Genomic DNA, 20,541 nt, shown 5'->3' on the forward strand with positions numbered 1-20,541 from the left:
AGTCCTGAACGCTACACAGGTGGCAGCGATGGGAGCTGCTTCCAGTAACATAGTAATATAGTATAGTAATATAGTATAAATAACAAAGAAATATATACACCAAGTGACTGCAAGATTTATTTCATTATCAAAGCAGTAAAGCAGCACTTTTGAAACACTTGGACCAGTTTCTTTAGTGAAACAAAGCTTTTCATGGACCTACTGTAGAAATTCTACACAACAAGAAAATTATGCAAAATGTCATCACAAGGAGGAAAGAGGCATAAATGACATTATCTTCTTGATTTATTTTCTAAATAGGGCACTGAGTTTCAAACGATATCCACAAATTAACAGAATGGAACTTTCAAACAGAAGGCTTGAGAGCATCCATCTGAAAACAGCTGAATACAAAACATGTGATACTGCTGGTCGTGAGTTAGCATAGCATGAATCTATTCTTATGAACCCTGCAATGGCAGTTCATCAATGTCTGGTGCAGTTGAGGCTAAATAACTTCACTGGGTTCCCCATATGCAGATGATGTACCCTTTAGTGGCAGACATGGGTTTGATTCCACTTGTGGCTTTTTGGACACCCAAGTATGCTGTTTGTATGTCAAGCTGTCCCATCATTATTGGCCAGTGAGGTCCATTGGCCTTGAAGCAGGACCCAAAGACAAACAGAAGGTACTATTGTAACCTTGAGAAATGCTACATTTAAATTATGAGCTCATCCATCCAGGACCGTGTATTTGGTCCTGGATGTACCGTATATATTCTGGTTTAATGAGTCTTACAATTCACTGAGTTCATGTTCTTTTCTACAAACAGAAAATAGTGCTTTAGTAATGCAGCTAATTCTGCATTGAGGTGAAGACAAAACTTACCCCGACACTCATTCTGCTGCTTAGGCAGTGATGCAACACTTAAACACACAAGAGAAGATGTAACCGAGTGTGTGAAACTATTCCACACACCGCACACCTGACCGCAGAATTATGGGATGCTGCAAGGAAAGAAAAGAAAACATGCCATCTACAGTATGTAACACTGGACCTGTTTGACTCTTTTGGTGCAGTTCACACTTCACAAAGCTCACTGTCCAGAAACGTTTACACAAGTCATTTCCACTCTGATTCGACAGAATCACAATCAGGTGAGTACTGAAGTAGAATATCAGCCATAGCTTCTACATGCACATGTCAGCCAATGGGGCTCAAGCGCCTGACTGTGGCAAAAACAAGCTTATAATATAAAAGTTCATGCAAAAAAGCACAAGGCTTAACACTATTTATCATCTTGGAAGATACCGATTATTATTCCATTTAAATAAGATCCTTAATATTCATGATGTTAAGCGTTAACATTTTGGGAATGATACGTATCTGCTCTCTAAGAGTAAAATATGAAGATTGATCCAACCGTAACGTCTGCACTGTGAGAACGAGGATATGGTGATATATAAACCGCTGTGGGTGAATTTTCCTTATTATTCACTAGGACAGGAAGAAAAACCCTCACACTAAGACAAATAAATTCAATGAGTGTTCATTCTACCGCCATAAAACAATCATAAAATATTTCTGATGTCACATTTTTGTTCTTTATTGTGCTACGTTGCTCATCTGTCCAATGTGACACCACTATAAACGAATCACATCGCGACAAAGAACATTCAGGTTCACCACTCAACATTTTGCTACCATCAGAGAAAGGTAAGAAACTGGTTTTTAGGCTCATACTTTGATTTATGCTGTTTACAGCATTGAATATTAAAAGAATGTCATCTTATTTTAACTCAATTTATGAAACTATAACCATTTAACAAATAAAATACCCTCTGCTCCTGTCCATCCAAGCATTACAACCAGAAGAAGACGAGGTGTTTTAAGGGCCATAACATCATCACTGACTGTTAGACAGAGGTCTAACACTTCACCCAGCACACAGTAATACTCAGGAGCATCAATGACTGTGATGACGTATGAAAATATGACAGGTTGACACCTAGAAGAATTAGAATTCTTAAAAAAAAACTCTGAAAGTGAAGCGTCTGAATTATTCACTTTTATAACATGCATCACGTCAGTTACTAATTCAACCTAAGGTCATTTAGCTTATTTATTTCGACCCAAATGTTCAGTGGAGGTCTGATTACTGTCATCATTGGACATCCCCAACGTTAAAGACAGTAAGTCATAACCTGGACGGGTTCCTGTATACAGATATTATTAACTGTGGTTCTGAAAACAGTACAACATTTTCTGAGCATCCCAGCAACTACGGCCCAAGAGCTCTTATCCAGTTCATTGTAAGACAATAATTAGGAGCATTTCCCAAAATTTCTAACCATTGCTTGTGTGTAAAATTCACACTTTATACATAACCTTAATAAAAATTTATAAATGATGGTAATTTCATTTGCAGAAGGAATACTAGGTTGTTACTCTGGGAAAAGACAAACATTCAGACCCCCACAGTTGCTTATAAATGTCATGTAAATGGTAGAAAAGCTTTGGCATGCTTTGCCTACAAGTTGTGCCAGTACACTTAGGTAGTGTGGAGCTTTGTGCAGCTTCTCCTAAAGTTATTTAAGCGTCAGTCCCACATAGAACTGAGTCGACTTGAATTCCAAACATATTCTATTTATAAGGGTTTCATTTTATTATGAGAGCGTTCAGACTGATGTGCTGTCAGATGGACAGTAATGTTACGTAAAAAGCAACGCTATCACTGTGACGGTAAACAGTACCTCATCTATATGATTGAAGTACCAGGACACAGATACACACTTAAGAACAGTCCCATAATGGTCTTAATATTCACGGAAGCATGTAAATATATAATTATGTCTACTACAGTAAACAGAGCTCTCTAATAGATTCTTAAAATATATCATTCATTATTTGTATTTGTTCCCCAGAGTTTGAACGTGTGAGCACACGCTACAGGGCCAACACGCCTAATCCTAACACTACAGACGCAGTGACAACAACACTGTGACCGCTGTGCCCATTTGCCTTTAAATTGTTTTTAGCTTTAAATGAATCAAAAATTACAGTACTATATAATCATGAAAAGTAGAATAGTTTTTGATTGACTAGCATTGTGACCCATAATGAACTCATTGCTACAGTAAATAATGAATGATGATTATCATCAACAGGCACCACTTTGAACAGGTTTACAACATCAGACCGGTCAAACAGCCACAAACGGGTCTGATGGAAGCATCTCCACAAATGAAATAAACAAATACCAATTCTGATTTAGGTCATAAGTGCATATCATGGAAAAAGCTGAAGGGAAGAGTTAAGTCAAGCCATAGTAAATTAACAATGAATGTCTGGGTATGCTGAATAATGCAGTCATCACCATCAGTGTGTCGTTACATTTTGAAAAGGAAGGATAAGAGGACATCGCTGTCTAAAAACGTCAACTGTTACTAAAACGTCAGCGTGTCAGAGGAACCTCCTGCGTTCCATCAGTCCTTCCTTGGGCTGGGTCCTATTTGTGATGCTCTACTGTAACATTGCATAGATGTTAGAGATTACTCTAAGCAGGTATAATGAAAATCAGCACACCTGCTTCATTCATACCTTACTGGAGGATGCTACTGAAATAAAACTGTGGGAACCATCTTAGGTCTTGATGTGCATGAAGTTTAACTTGCTGGGTTTCCTCCACACCGGGCAGAAAAGAGCAGAGAGTTGAGAATCATCCACCTGCAGGTCAGCAGGACCAGAGCCCTGCTCCTGTCCCTGAGGTGGCGTGGAACTAGCAACTGCCAGGGGAGGAGCACACAGAGCTGCACATGCTCAGTTTGGGGGACAACTCTGGGATCTGCTTGGGTTCTTCCTCCTGCTTGAGCACATCTTCATCATCATCATCATCATCGTCGTTGGCTCCAGCCTCGGTTTCACCGTCCCCTTCTCCACAGACATCATCGGCCCCAGCCTCTGATTGGCTCTCCTCTTGGCACCTTTTCAACCTACGACAGATACAGGAACAAATACACACTCACATGTGGTGTATAAATTGTACATAGTGAGAAATAATGTATCACGAAAATATAAACATCATAAACATGTTTTGGAATCCTTCAAACCCATTGAGATACTTCCTGACAGATTCTTTCCAAACTTAACCTTGATCAAGAACTAAAGCTTAAAAAGCTAAAGCTTCCAAATATTGACAATAAAACAATACCTTCTCTGTCCAGATTCCTTTCATGTAACATGTTCTTGAATTTGCTGGTCTTAATTAATCCTGCTACAGTAGAAGATCCTTTAATTAAACCCAGTACTTCACAAATTGAGCACTCTAGACTCCTTGGCTCTAAAAAAGCAGTTAAACATTGTAATTTAACTCTGTAGTACAGTCTTCAAACCTGCAAAACTGAGTCAAAGTGAAATGAAACGACGCTTAATCAAATTAGAGGAGTCACTATTACTGAGGAAGGTTAGCTTCAAAACGTTAAAGAAAGCCCTTCACCAAAGCAGCTACGTCATTATTGTGAATGAGAAATTGTTGTCAAACGATCTACCTCGGTAAAATAAAGGTTACAAAAGTAATTAAACTACTTATCATTCATATCAAGTATCAAGAACCACCTCAAGGCAGCAGTGGGTTGTGCTTGGCTCCAGAGGTCTGGTTCCTTCCATCACCAACAACATACGACTCAGGTGAACTGGTCACTCTGGGTGTGAACTGGTCACTCTGGGTGTGAACTGGTCACTCTAGGTGTGAACTGGTCACTCTAGGTGTGAACTGGTCACTCTGGGTGTGAACTGGTCACTCTAGGTGTGAACTGGTCGCTCTAGGTGTGAACTGGTTACTCTGGGTGTGAACTGGTCACTCTGCGTGTGAACTGGTCACTCTGGGTGTGAACTGGTCACTCTGGGTGTGAACTGGTCACTCTGGGTGTGACTGTGAGCACGAATGGGTGTTTCTGTGTGGCCTGCATTAAACTGGTGATTTAGGATTGTAGAGGTGATGGAGACAGCTGGCCGGAGTTCAAACCGAACACCAGAACTCTGAAGGAAGTTCAGTGATGTAAAACGTGGAATGGTTGGTGGAGACAGACAGCAGGTGAGTTTCAGAAACTGCTGATCCACTGGGACATTCATGCACCATCATTTCTAGGGTTTATATAGAACAGTCCGCTAAAGCCAGAATGCCTTGTGAATGGTTCACGATGAGTGACGGAAAACAGTAACTCAAATAGCCACCTGTTACAACCAAGGGGTGCAGAACACCTTCTCTGAACAGACAACACCTTAACTTTGATGTACCTGGGCTCCAGCAGGAGAACACCCCAGAGGTGAATCTCCGTTCAGCGAAGAACAAGAAACTGAGACTACCATTTGCACAGGCCCACCAAGATTGCACAATAGAAGATTGGTAAAAAGTGTTGCCTGGTCGGACGAGTCCTGAGTTGAGTCAGAACACCGATAAAAAGGGTCAGAGCAGACCATCAGCTCAGGAGGAGCATCACAACAGCTGATAGGAGGAGACTGGGCAAAAGTCAGGATGCCCCCTGGACTCAGTGGGGGTGATGGGAGAGAGGGGGATGATGGCCAAGTTGTCATCAATGATGAAGAACGACTCCCACCCCCTGCAGGACACGTTAACATCACTGGAGAGCTCCTTCAGCGGTAGGGTACTTCACCCCAAGTGTGTGAAGGAACGCTATCGCAGGCCTGTCCTTCCTGCTGATGTCAGACTCTCCAACCAGCAGGTTCCCAGTAATGGAATGTTCTTCACTGTGGGACTCATGAAGGAGATAAAGGAATGTCTTATCTCACTTTATTCAGACATTCAACAACCCGGTCATTCAATATATTCAGAGTCAAACTAACCTCATTTCTGGATTCTATTGCCTCTAAAAGGAGGCATGTGGTGTCCTGTATCTATTTGTTTAGTTAAATAGATGTGGAGAAAAAATTGGGGGCAATGTATATCCTGACACTTGGGAGATGGACATTACACTGACCGGCCTCCTTTGGTGGGTATTAGGCTCATAGTGAACCTTGAAAACTGCCAGTTTGCTTAGGGAAGCCTGACCTCCCAAGGCAGAGCTGTTGGGTAGGACCAAGTTAGTTCTGCTAATGCTAAAGTAAAGCTGTTAGACAACATCCAGCGACAAAACAAGACCAGAGCCATTTCTTGGCTTCATTGATTATTATAGGAGCCTCTATAAAAGTCTTTCAGCAGTGGCAGCTCCGCTGATATGATAAAGGGTAAAACACAATTTTTAGGACTCAAGACATATCACTGTTTTTGAAGGCCATAAAGTGATTCTATTCCTGTCCTGTTTTGGATAGGAAGGGCTATGACAGGTCTTTCAAAATGGTTGTTGATGCCATACTTGAAGCAGGTGATGTTCTTGAAGCAGGTTCTGTCCTGCTTCAGGAACATCATTTAGGAATAGACGGGCCAGACGCCTTCTTCTTATTACAATTTAACCCTTGTCAGTTCAATTATTCATTTCTTGGCAAAGTGGAACTTTTTAGCTTTTTATTTTGTTGCTTAAACACTTCGATGTCTACGTACGTGGTGACAGCCTGCCTCTGGGGGGTGTACACTGACTATAACCCACCTGGTGTGGGGGGTCACAGACGGCATCATTTACCTCCTGCAGCGAGCCTAGTTGTATCTAGATGGCCCTGGTGGCTCTGTCAGAACCACCTGTGATTCCTCCAGAGCCTCCTACACCATCCAGACAGTGTTCGGCGAGGAGCTGCAGGTGCTGACCTCATCGACAGACAGACCACCATTTACCAGGTAATACCGGGCTCCGCATGGTTTTGATGAAGACAGACACACGCTGACCATGTGGTGGACGTGTTGTCCTGGGCTCCCCACTAATGTTCATTCTTTCTCTTTAGTCACAATTTGTTGAGATGAGAGCAGGACACATGATGTTAAACATCTGGATGAAGCAGTTACTAAAAATGGTACCGCATTATAATTATTAAGGAGTGATGATACATGAATGCAAACAAAAGAAACACACTGTTAACTAATGTTCTGAACAGGTTCAGGGTATTTCACTGATGTTACCTCCGGGGCCTTGCGCTCCTTAACTATTTAAACTCCACCTCCAGACTTGAGTTGCTCTCAACACTCTTAGTGCTTTCCTTTTTGCCACTTATGTACTGCTACTGAGTTGTTTAAATAACTATGCCAGTAATCCTAATGAAAATCCCACTTGCGGACATTCGTAGATAAGAACAATACTGTAGTCCCCCTTTCTGCTGCAACCGCTTTCTGTTCATGTTAGACTGCGCGTAACATGAACACCCAATAGATTCAGATTTCAAAATAACTCAGCAAACATCAGACTGAGTGAACAGTTTGCTCTGATGAAGGACTTCCTGTGGTCTTTTGCCCTCTCCTGTTGGTGCTTCATTCGGCATTTCCTCCTTCTTTTCACCACATCTCTGTGAATGACTGAGCAGGAAACAAACCCACAATGTATTTATGTGAATGAGGACATTCACCATGGAAACTGCCAACAATTTGGTTCAATGTAGACAATAGGCTTCCTGTAGGAAAGCGTTTTTCACAACCTGCCTGTTATTTCATATTTTTTAAATCACTGACAGGGCTGTCCTCCTGTAGGAACTAAATGATGTAGGAACCAATGTTGTCCTCCTGTAGGAACTAAATGATGTAGGAACCAATGTTGTCCTCCTGTAGGAACTAAATGACGTAGGAACCAATGTTGTCCTCCTGTAGGAACTAAATGATGTAGGAACCAATGTTGTCCTCCTGTAGGAACTAAATGATGTAGGAACCAATGCTGTCCTCCAGTAGTACCTAAATGATGTAGGAACCAATGTTGTCCTCCAGTAGGAACTAAATGATGTAGGAACCAATGTTGTCCTCCAGTAGGAACTAAATGATGTAGGAACCAATGTTGTCCTCCTGTAGGAACTAAATGATGTAGGAACCAATGTTGTCCTCCTGTAGGAACTAAATGATGTAGGAACCAATGTTGTCCTCCAGTAGGAACTAAATGATGTAGGAACCAATGCTGTCCTCCTGTAGGAACTAAATGATGTAGGAACCAATGTTGTCCTCCTGTAGGAACTAAATGATGTAGGAACCAATGTTGTCCTCCTGTAGGAACTAAATGATGTAGGAACCAATGTTGTCCTCCTGTAGGAACTAAATGATGTAGGAACCAATGTTGTCCTCCAGTAGGAACTAAATGATGTAGGAACCAATGTTGTCCTCCTGTAGGAACTAAATGATGTAGGAACCAATGTTGTCCTCCTGTAGGAACTAAATGATGTAGGAACCAATGTTGTCCTGTAGGAACTAAATGATGTAGGAACCAATGTTTCTGGGTCAGGTTTCTGTCTGGAAGCATTAACTGAGGCTAACGCTGAACTCTGAATGTTTTACTAGTTGATGTTAACTATTGATGGATTAACTGAGAAACTTCATGAAATCAAACAGACGTCAAACATAAAGGGGCGTGTCTGACTTATGGGATGTTTTCTGTCCTGTAATTGTTTCTGGTCAGTCTGAGGAAACAGCACTTTAGCATTTAGAGTATCAAGGACATTTGAATGACTTTAAATGGTGATTGTAGATAAAAATTTAATAAATAACGGCTTACAAACTACTCATCTTATGAACAGCATCTCAGTACTTGTGTTTGTAGGTTGAGGACTAGCTGTATTGTTTTTTGCCTCCTAACTGTATACCTGTTTTTTTTCGCGGCTCCAGGCCTTGACACTGGAACAGCTCTACTAGCACTACTGCTGGTGTTCAGTGGAGGTGTGATCACATACCTGGGACACATACCTGCATCACCTGCTGCTTCCCAGACTGCACCTGTGTGTTATTTACTCAATAACCTTTTCCTTGATTCATTGACATGTTTCCATGGACTGATGCTTGTTGATGTTTGTCACAATCATAAAGCCATCAACTGTCACTGATGAATTTGGGAAATACAAATTTTATTACCAAGATGCCATAAGTGAAATTTGTTTGGACTCTCCCCTTAATTTTTTCCCCTGATGAATAAAATCGATTTAATTTCTTATTTTGTTTTGAAACAAGGACTTATTACTCATATTGAAATTAAAAACCCTTCTTCTACCAAAGAATGTATTCCTCAAGTTATAAGAATGAATATTGAAAGATTTTTCACTAGATTTGGGTTTTAGTTATTTAGTTTAGTTATTTTAGTTATCCACTATTCATTGCAAAGCAGTGTTTTTTCTATTCATTATTTTATGCTTTTTTATTCTTCTTTTGTTTTTATGATAATAGTAAACGTAGAAACTAGGAAACAGTTAAATTTAAAACAAAATCTTTAAATTGGACCTCATGCCTGTTGAGATGCTGGTCGGTGCAGGTCACAGAGATGACGTCAGGTCTCATGAATGCACTTTGTGATCCGGTTCATGTTGTCACAGGTTAGCACCGATCAAGAGAAACGCTGCTCCTTTGAGTTCCTTGTTAGTTTTGTTTATATTGATTGTCAATCTGCTGATAGCAGAAGACAGATGATAGCAATATTGATAGCAATATTGCAACAATGCTGCCGACCACAAATGGTTTTAGGCCCAGCACTGCTATAATGTACATATTAATGGAAATGCATTTTGTCCGTGGACACCTCACAACCTCACAGCTGTGTTTTACGAGTATCACCACCGCGTCACTGTCTTCCTTTACAGTGAAGACGATTAGAAGAAACATCCTGATTCAAACAGCGTCGCACACAAAGGCTGTAACAGCACTGGTTCTGTTCCCTCTGGTGGGGCTGCTGGGGAATTCTGGGGTTCTCTTACTTCTCTCGGTTGAAGATCATGAACTCCTGCTGCACCACTTCAAGGCACTCCTGTAGGTAGTCGTTCTCCTGTGGGGGGGGGGTCACACACAATGCTAATCAACCTCTGTACAAATCAAGAACTGTAGTTAAAACACACACACACAAAGACACCCCCCCACAGACACCCCCCCACAAAGACACACCCCCACAGACACACCCCCACAAAGACACACACCCAGTCAATCAGTCCCTGAACCTGAAGGTCATGTTTCTGGAGGGGGGAGGAAGCCGGAGAACCCGGAGAGAACCCCCCTCCCCCCAGACACGGGGAGAACATGCAAACTCCACACAAAGTGGGACTCCAACCCAGAACCATCTTGCTGTGCAGCGACAGCGCCACCCACTGGCCGCTGCGCCGCCCACATGTGTACACATATGGTTTAAAATACCTGACGGTGGCATTCTGCCGTCTGATTGGACGAGCTGCACCACTTACAGACTGAGAATCCTTGCTGTTGTCTCGAGAACGGTTCTTGGCCAGCCTCTTCTTCTTCTTGTGGAGGGGGCGTGACTCCAGGATCATCTCCTCCAGCTCAAAGGTGGGGTCACAGTGGAGACGACCTTTCTGCAGGGGGTCGATACATTAAATGAGGAGGTGTACTGTGTACTGTACATGCACACATTCACACACGCAATGACCTGAGTGTAGTGAATATAAGTTGATGCAGATGCACAGGTAACATGTAAATGTATATACATATACATGTATATACATGTATACACGTACATGTATACATACAGACACTACTGTGAAATACCAGGATGAGCCTTTAGCTCCCTTTGATACACAGACAGTAGTTGTAGTTGCTGCATTTATGCTTAGCAAGCAGGAAAGAGTGACTTGGTGTGTTTTAGTGATTTGATTGTATACATGTGCACATTCAGGTGTGTGTGTTCATGTCGTCTACACACTAACATTAGGGACAAACACAGGCTCCATTGTCTTCTTGTACACAGAATCCCAGTCGACATCAGCAAGGAAGGGAGAGGACTGTATGTCAGTCAGGCTGGAGAAACGGTGCTCTGGGTTCACTGTAAGTAGCTGGAATGGACACACACACACACACACACACACACACACACACACACACACACACACACACACACACACACACACACACACACACACACATTTTGAAAAATAAGCATATAAGTAGTCATTTGTTCATCTAAATTGTACATGAAAAGGAGTGGAATATTATGATATTGTGGTAAAATTGTAATCTCTCAAACTATGTTTTTCTTTTCTTTCTATAAACTATGTGTGTGTTATACACAGTTTATATATATATATATATATATATACACACACATATATATATATATATATACACATATATATATATACACACACAGTATATATATATATATATACACATACATACATACATACTGTATATAAATAAATGATCGCGATCATCAATCACTTAAACATGGGGAGATCAAATTGAAGAAAAAGGACGGAAGAACTCACGGACATGTTTAGTAGTGAAAGTAAGTAAGTCAGAGCATTTCTACAAACACAATGCTGAGGGAACTCAAGGGATTGGGACTGAACAGCTGTGTGGCCTCAAGAAAACCACTAGTCGGTGAGGCTAACTGAAAAGAAAGGCTTCAATTTGCTCGGAAACATAAAGATTGGACTCTGGAGCAATGGAAGACGGTCATGTGATCTGGTGAGTCCATCAATGCAACATTGGATAGAAATAAATCTTGTGATAGCAGAAGCTTGTTGAAACAACGCCACAGTGAATGTGTGCCGTAATCAAAGCTAAAGGCGGTCCATAGAAATATTAGTGCGCCAGGCAGAATCAAATAAACCAGCTGGCTCAACAACTGCCACAAAAATAAAATCATCACTTCTCTTTAGTGGACTATCAATAATGCAAAAGTAATTCTGACTCAATTAAATTGAGGCTGCTGTTGTAATTCTGTGAGACTCTTAATCATCCAATCATGAGGGATCCAGACTTTGACAAAGACAGCCTGAAGACAGACTGAGTCATTTAAAATCTGACTGATCTTCAGAGAAATAGTAGTGCTGTTGATCGTCATCAGAACCATGTCTCTGAATCAGGGTTCCATCGGTGTCCTGTTCCCCAGACGACACCATGACACTGAAACCAGGTGTTCACACACAGGCCATTGTTGAGTTTCAGTTTCCTGCCCCAAAATAACAAGTTTATTCATAAAATCCTTGTATTGATTGACAAACAGGGCAGCGTGGTGATGCATTGGCAGCACTGTCGCCTCTCAGCAAGAAGGTCCCCGGTTTGATTCCCCCCAGGGCCGTTCTGTGTGGAGTTTGGGGTTTTTCTCCAGGCCCTCTGGCTTCCTTCACCACCAAAATACATGAACCTCTGGTGAACTGGTCACTGTAAATAGTCACTGGATGTCTGTTTTTCTGGTGGCCCTGCAGTGAACTGGTGAGAGGTCCAGGGTGTACCCAGCCTGTCGTCTATCTCACCTGACGGCGGCAGCAGGGATAGGCTCCAGCAAGGATGAGATGAGTACGACTGAATCGTCCTCAAGAGGATGAATGAATGATGAATGAATGAATTAGTCAAACCAAACGGTCTCCAGCTCACCTTCCTCAGGAGTGAAACCAGGTCTTTGGGCCACGCTGGGCTGTACTGGACGCTGACCGTGCTGAAGAGCTGGATCAACGACTCCACTGAGTTACTGGCGTGGATGTCGTAGGGCCTCTGGAGAGGAAATGACATGAAGAGGAAATGATCTGATGAAGTGGAATAGGAAATTACAGATAATTTTACCAATAACACATATTGCTATCATTGTTCCTCACCCATCCACGAAGAACCTCAAAGACTGTCACCCCCAGTGACCACCAGTCCACTTCAAAGGCGTAACCGCTCCCTCCACTTACAAAAGAGTGAAAGATCTCTGGGGCTGACGGCACACAAAGAGAATATTCTGTCAACTCTGTTCACTTTTCCTACGAGCGGTGGAATGTACTCTCCTCAGGAGGGGATATCTGTTCTCTCAGAGATTACAACTTAACACAATTTAATTCTCAGTGCCTACAAAGACATAGAATTTATAGAGTATCTCCTATAAATAATATGACCAATGCTAACGTCACACGCGAGTGTCAAGTCTCATCTGACTGAGGTTGTTTCTGTGCAAAATAAATGATCTCTACAGAAAACTTTAAGGCTCATTCTTCACACTAAATAAAACAGGGCAGTGTTGGCTGAGGTGCTAAGCAAACCTCCACTTCATGGAATGTTGGTGGTTCCTGCCCCACTTGCCCCAGTCTATGTGTATCCAACCCCAGCTTGCCCCGGTGCATTAAGGACTGCCCACTTCTCCTCAGCAACAGACAAAATGCCCCCAACAGAGACTGTACGATATATAATTCTATGTGATCATACTATGTATAAATGTATGAAACAATGAAGCATCGTTTTGCCAAAAAAGAGCATTTTTTTGTATTTATGTAAATAATTTTTTAATTCAGGCCAAGCAGCTTAGGGTAACTGTAGTTTTTGTATATCACTATTATTTTTCTCATTTTTCAATGTTCTTGTTGAGGGGCTTAATAAAGTGAAACATCAAGCAAATTGGAACAACTGCCAGAAGTGGCAAACATGTTAGTTTGCCTGATAAAGGTATAGCAATGAATAATTGCAATAAATATTATTTTGCAAATTAGTCAAGAGTTACGACCCGAAGAGGAACGTCCTACTTTTTTAAAAAGTGTTACCTGGTTACGTAAGATTGAACTCCTTTACTGAAAGTCCTGTCAAACAGTCTTGTTCAGGAATATTCAATTCAAGATTCAATTCACATTCAATTCATTTATACTTGACAATATTGTAAATGAAGTCACTGGTTTAGTATATTTCTGAGTTAAAATGGAGACTGACTGACTGCATTAAAACAAATCAACCTAACCTCATACATGTATACAAACAGAATGTACTGTTCTATACGTGGTTGACAAACTGGCTGTGAAAGAACGGGTGTTACCCATGTAGGGCTTGGTTCCAGCTAAGGCTGTGGCTCTCTCGCCATTCTTTATTATGGTGGCTATGTTGAAGTCCGTCAGGTGAGCATGACCTGGAAAAGCAACCACAAAATCAATTAAAACTTGATTTTTCATCAAAACACCTCTCATCACATGCCATAAATGAATAAAAATGTATAAAAAACCAACACAGTCTAACATTAAGTCAACTGGATCAGTGTGTCCTTGTGGCTTTGTGTCACACACATTCCTGACCTCTCTGACCTTCATTGTGTTGTGACTTTTAGGAGTCTGGAGGGCTAACTGTGTCATTGTCCTAAAGTACTGCCGGTACTCTGGCTTCTTGAGGGGTTTGGGACATTTGGTGTTTTTCTCCGAGAGCACAGACACAGGTACACCTGTACTTACAGGTACTGTAATGATAGAGCCTAAAGTGACAGGTTGTTTCATGAAAACACATGTTTCAGTCAGGAGGGACTGCAAAGAGAAATAATCTGAACAGAATTGATGGAGAATTGATATTCAAATCATCATTGCAGCCATCAAATGAAATGTTTGACTGACTGAATGAGACGTCCCTCAAGATGCTGACAGGTGATGAGGAGAGAAGCCTGTCATGAGGACGACTGAAGGGAAAACAACTTTCATCCATAAGGGGTCTGCCCTGACAGAGAGTTTGGAACAAAGATGTGAGATAGAATAGTGGGCTTTTAATTCAATGAGCATCTTCAGAAAAACATGTTTCTAATGAGCAGACAGTTTAAAGTGATGACGAGACTGTTATTCATACGGCTTAAGTGCCATTAACCCATGACTCTAACACACACACACACACACACACACACACACACACACACACACACACACACACACACACACACACACACACACACACACACCGCGCACACACACACACACACACACACACACACACACACACACACACACACACACGCTTACCTTGCTCATCCAACAGAATATTGTCAGGCTTGATATCCCTGGAAGGGACAGTCAGAGACACATACATCATTTTAAACCAGGTATGGTGTAACGTGTATGAAGATTTACTAAAAATCAGAAACATTTAAAGATGAGTCAGCTGATTCCTTTGTAACACAGAAGGATTCACAAGATGACATCATAACCAGACATCAAACCTGAGGATATTGATGCAGAAAAAGACGATGAAGATGTGGCGTTTCAGTTTTTTGGATGCTTTGATTTTCAGAACAACAAGACCATCCATCCATCCATCCATCCATCCATCTTCCACCGCTTATCCGGAATCGGGTCGCGGGGGCAGCAGCTTCAACAGGGAGCCCCAAACTTCCCTTTCCCGGGTCACATCCACCAGCTCTGACTGGGGGATCCCAAGGCGTTCCCAGGCCAGTGTTGAGATATAATCCCTCCACCTGGTCCTGGGTCTGCCCCGAGGTCTCCTCCCAGCTGGACGTGCCAGAAACACTTCCCTAGGGAGGCGTCCCAGAGGCATCCGCACCAGATGCCCAAACCACCTCAACTGACTCCTTTCCACGCGAAGGAGCAGCGGCTCTACTCTGAGCCCCTCGCGAACAGCAGTGTTTCTACCTTATCTCTAAGGGAGACACCAGCTATCCGCCTGAGAAAGACCATTTCAGCCGCTTGTATCCGTGATCTCGTTCTTTCGGTCATGACCCATCGCTCATGACCATAGGTGAGGGTAGGAACGAAGATTGAACGGTAGATGGAGAGCTTTGCCTCTCGGCTTAGCTCCCTCTTTGTGACAACAGTGCGGACCAGCACTGGTATTTACATCCATAGTGAATAACACACAACTAGTTATCTCTAAGTTCAGGTTTGAACAAACCTACTTAGTGTTTAATTGTCCATTAGAGATGACGTACGTTTACAGATGTACGAGTTTTGTCCTGTGATTCTTGGGACGGTATTAGCATTTCTTTAGTTTTGCCTTGTATTTGCCTCCAGAGGAGCAGTGGCAGCCCTGAGGGTGGTGCTCGTGGAGCTGGTTGGGGTTATGTTGCTCATGGATACATTATCATTTAGACCGGGGTAACTGGGGCTCAGAGACTTGATCCTTTATTTAGATGGTGTTAGACGAGTAGGTGTCCCTGGATGTTATCCATTTTCAAAGGGGGTGTTCAATGGGATCTCACTTTCCAGTTTCTAAATACACCCCTTCAAACAGGCATCTTTCTGTTGAAGAGCAAATTCAGCACCCTGGAGGCGTTTCAGTCAGGCTTTAGAACAAACCACCTCTCAGTAATGAAGGCCTTATCCACATCACAGTTAGAAAACATTTACAATACAATACAATACAAACATTTACAAATCATAAAGATGGATAAAGCCTGACTCATGCCTTGACTTCAATCAATCAACCTGATTAGTGGAACCTGCTTCATTGGTCTACAGACCAGCTTATTCCAAACGTTGTAGCTCAGATGTAACACAAATCAAAAGGAAGAGCCCATTAATCCAGTTTTAGCTGCCCTGCTTTAGCGCCTGTTACCCAACAACACAGCTAAATCCCAGGTTCATTAATTAAGGCCAAGAACAATGTGTTCAACCACTGCTGATTTAGTGGAGGCATTTGTTTTAAACTGTTGGTGAGTATAATGTTTGTAATACCCTCCTTCACTGGTGGACAAGCAGAACATAATGTATGGATGGGTAGTTATCAGAAACATGAAGGACACAGAAAACAGCTCAGGTCTCAAACATCCACCTGTACCTGTGGATGATGTGCTGGCCCTGCAGGTATTCCAGTGCCAGCGTCATTTCACAGAGGTAGAGCTTGACAGCCTCCTCAGTGAACTGTATGTTCTGCTGCAGGTGATAGCGCAGATCTCCTCCCAGCAGAAGGTCCACCACCATGAACATGTCCTCCTCATCCTGGAACGAATACCTGGGAGCAGAGAGGATACAGCATTCACTCACTATCCAGACACACGGCTCAGGACATGTATGTTGTTGCATGCACATCTGTGCATCAGCCAAACGTACAATGTTAACATCAATACACGCACATGCATCATAAAGATCTAAGCGCACAGACATGAAGCCAGGGGGACACATGCCCTACTCATGCATCTATCCTTCATCTAATGCTGATACCTGTGAGTCCAAAGCCTTTCAATGCACATAGAGTATGTATTTATATGAATGCTATGTTGAATTTGACTTTTAAAACTAATATTGTATCCTAGTGATACATTATTATGTGATATTTTTTAATTTTTGGTTGTGCATCACTGTCGCATGCAGTATGCTTGTTTGTGGCAGGAAAAAGTCCCTGAAGTGGAAGGCTGATTCAGAAAACAACAGATTCAATGAAAAGTGTTTATAGTGGCAACTATATATATATATATATATATACACATATATATATTCTGCACTGTTGCTAAAGAATATAATCTGAGGTGTCATCGCCGTATACAGGATGCAAACAGGAGCTTATCCTGAACCCATCAGAGACAAAAAGGCTGTTTTGAAGTCTCAGTACTGCCCAGAACTATTAACCAAACTTCTATTGACGCCTGCTATGCAGGAAGCTCTGTCTCCTGAAACTGTTGTGTTTTCAGAGGATGTCCACTAACTTGTAATCAATGACTTCAAAGAAGCCGTTTAACTATCACTGGATATTGCATCACAGTGGTGCAGTGTGTAGCGCTGTCGTCACACAGCAAGGTGGTTCCGGGTTCGAGTCCCGCTCTGTGTGGAGTTTGCATGTTCTCCCCGTGTCTGGGGGGGTTCTCTCCAGGTTCTCCGGCTTCCTCCCACCTCCAGGAACATGCGCTTCAGGCGAATTGGGCGGTTTCAAAATGCCTTTAGGTGTGCGTGCGTGTTTGTCTGTTTTCATGTGGCTCTGCGGTGCACTGGCGTAGCGCCCAGAGTGTACCATGTCTCACGACCCAGTCGGATGGGAGAGGCTTCAGTAACAGCGCGACCTACTACAACAGAAGTGGGTATAGAAGATGAATGGATGGATTGGATGGTGATATGTTGGCCGTTGCTACTGAGACACTACGATGGTTCGCTCTCATGGGGAAAAAAGCCCAAGCGAGGAAAATATTGAAAAGAAATGTGAAATGACAGCGATGACTGTCAATGTTTGATTGAAGGTAGGCACAACTACTGTTGAGAGGGTGTTGGCTTCGTTTGATTTACAAATTAAATATAGAAACACCATTTTTCCTCCTTACTACGCTATTCCTGAATTCAATCATATTCTGGGGGCCAAATGGAAAGCTCTGGATCGTGGGCCGCCAGCGGATGTGTGCTGCTCTAAGACAACTAACCCCCAGGAAAACATGCCAAGCAGGCCCCTCCTCTGGCTAAGACAAGGATTCATCAAATAGTTCAGGCCTCTCAAAATGTCTTCCCACAGAAGGCTAAATTATCGGTCTTGAACACACTACAATCATTTGATAGTCGCTTCTAAGAGACATTCCTTTCTTTCCGATCATGGTTATTTGCCCCCTGCAATGTCATTATAATATGTTACACTTTACTGTGTGCGTCTTCCAGTGTGTTCATAGACCTTTTCAGAAAGGTTTCCACACCAACAGGAGCACTGCTTTATATAATTTATTTATTAAAATGACAAGTTCTACAAAAAGACACTGCAGGTAAAATGTGGATTAAATGGGTCATGAAGTAAAATAAAAACTATAGCGTACAGCATTCCTCAAATATTCTACCCTCACATGCACACAATGTGAAATGACAGTACAGCTACCCAAACCAGATAGATCAAAACAACCTGCCATGACCTTTTAAAGATCATACTTTTAAAATACAGAGTAGCATTAGCAGACGGCTAACCACAGGACCTTATTTACAGTGATTCCTCACTGTCATCTTTTTATCACCTCATTGTCACACTCTGATTTCCTGTATGTAGCTGAAGGGTGAGCTTCCTCTGAAGTGGTGTTCACTATGTGCCACAAAAAAGTGTTCCCAATACCATGGAAAAATTGCTTTAGTTATCGTTCACTTGTTTTTAAAGACATCAGTCGGTTTCTTTTTGACATAATTTTAGGTCTTGGTTAAGGTGCTTGCAGGTTAGAGAGGATAGAACACCTCAACAAGGCATTTATGGGATTGATTCCAAGAGACTCATTTGACTCCTCAGAATTTGGCCATCCACTGCTCTGATGGTATAGGACTTTGAACTTCCTCCAGAACTGTGGCTCTCTTTTTCCAAGTATTAAATCTTGGATTCTCACTGTCTTGCCCATAGATCTAGGCTTCTGGTGCAGTTGTCGTGGTTTGCTTTTTGTCTCTTTTGTACAAGTCCTTGTTTCTGCTTTACACTGTTCTGCTTTTGTTCTGCAGTGTATGGTATTGTGGTGTGTAGCCTGTGACCAATAAGCTCAGCAGGGGACATGCCATGTTCAAGTGATGATGCTTGGGGCTTTTTTTACGCAAAAGGACCAGGACGACTGATCCGTGTGAAGGAATGAATGCATGGGGCCATGTATCGTGAGATTTTGCATGAAAACCTCCTTCCATCATTGATGGCATTGAAGATGAAACGTGGCTGGGTCTTTCAGCATGACCATGATCCCAAACACAATGCCCGACCAACAAAGGATCGGCTTCATAAGAAGCGTTTCAAGGTCCTGGAGTAGCCTAGCCCGTCTCCAGAGCTCAACCCCACAGAAAATCTTTGGAGGGAGTTGAAAGTCCGTGTTGCCCAACGACAGCCCCCAAACATCACTGCTCTAGAGGAGATCTGATAGAGGAATGGGCAAAAACACCAGCAACACTGTGTGAAGACCTGGTGAAGACTGACAGAAAACCTTTGACCTCTGTCATTACCAACAAAGGGTAAATAACAAAGTATTGAAATGAACTGTTGCTATTCACCAAATACTTATTTTCCACCACAATTTGCAAATAAATTCTTCAAAAATCAGAAAATGTGACTTTCTGTATTTTTTTCTCATTCTGTCTCATAGTTGAGGTAAACCTATGATGACAATTACAGGCCTTTCTCATCTTCTTAAGTGGGAGAACTTGCACAATTGGTGGCTGACTAAATACTTTTTTCCCCACTGTATGTGCACTCCTCTCTCTACCTTACGTTTGATTGGGCGTACAGAGAGATTTAAGTCACGTCTGAAGTCATATTCTTCTGCAAAACACTGGAATATTTTGTGTGATGGTCCGTAGACTATCTGAGGAGTTCCATGTCTTGCAAAGAGGGACTTCATTTTTTGATCACAGAGGTTAAAGACACGATGGAATGGTATGCTATCACTACGTAGTGAGACAGGTCTGTCCCAATTTTTAGCTATGGTTTGTCAGGCAAGTCTGTGGATGTCATAATCTCTTTAACAACACTCAGGTCACCTCTGATGTTGTACTTCTGTTTGCACTCACTTCTTGGCCAACCTTCATTCAGGAGCTTTATGACTCTCTGTAAGCTTGCATATTTCTGTGTTTCTGCAGTGATCTGTTTGGATTATGTCTGACAGAGGTTGTGACTGTGTGATTAGATTAACAGAAGAACAAATCTTACAAGTGGCTCAGAATGCAGCTGCCTGCTGACTGACTCAAAGTGGGAGGAGAGAGCACATCTCCCCAGTCCTGGCATCCTGACATTGGCTCCTGATAAAATCTAGGATAAAAGTCAAGATCCTTATGGTCACGTATAAAGTTCTTCACTGTGAGGCTCTGTCTTACATTGAAAATGTCACTGAAGT

General features: G+C 42.2%; 1 protein-coding gene across 1 annotated transcript in view; it reads right to left on the reverse strand.

Moving 5' to 3' along the window:
• Window positions 1-95: 95 nt before the first annotated feature.
• The window catches only part of LOC137603624 (serine/threonine-protein kinase 32C-like), a 55,677-nt gene continuing 35,231 nt past the window's right edge, over window positions 96-20,541 (reverse strand). Inside the window, exons 4-12 of the mRNA XM_068327257.1 lie at window positions 16,563-16,736; window positions 14,792-14,829; window positions 13,834-13,923; window positions 12,647-12,750; window positions 12,429-12,545; window positions 10,757-10,882; window positions 10,277-10,405; window positions 9,800-9,867; window positions 96-3,972 (exon numbers count right to left, since the gene is read on the reverse strand). Of these exons, the coding sequence (XP_068183358.1) occupies window positions 3,759-3,972; window positions 9,800-9,867; window positions 10,277-10,405; window positions 10,757-10,882; window positions 12,429-12,545; window positions 12,647-12,750; window positions 13,834-13,923; window positions 14,792-14,829; window positions 16,563-16,736 (1,060 nt within the window). The 3' untranslated portion in view covers window positions 96-3,758. The remainder of the gene's footprint in view (window positions 3,973-9,799; window positions 9,868-10,276; window positions 10,406-10,756; window positions 10,883-12,428; window positions 12,546-12,646; window positions 12,751-13,833; window positions 13,924-14,791; window positions 14,830-16,562; window positions 16,737-20,541) is intronic.

Source organism: Antennarius striatus, chromosome 11, assembly GCF_040054535.1.
Source record: "Antennarius striatus isolate MH-2024 chromosome 11, ASM4005453v1, whole genome shotgun sequence".
NCBI lineage: Eukaryota > Metazoa > Chordata > Actinopteri > Lophiiformes > Antennariidae > Antennarius > Antennarius striatus.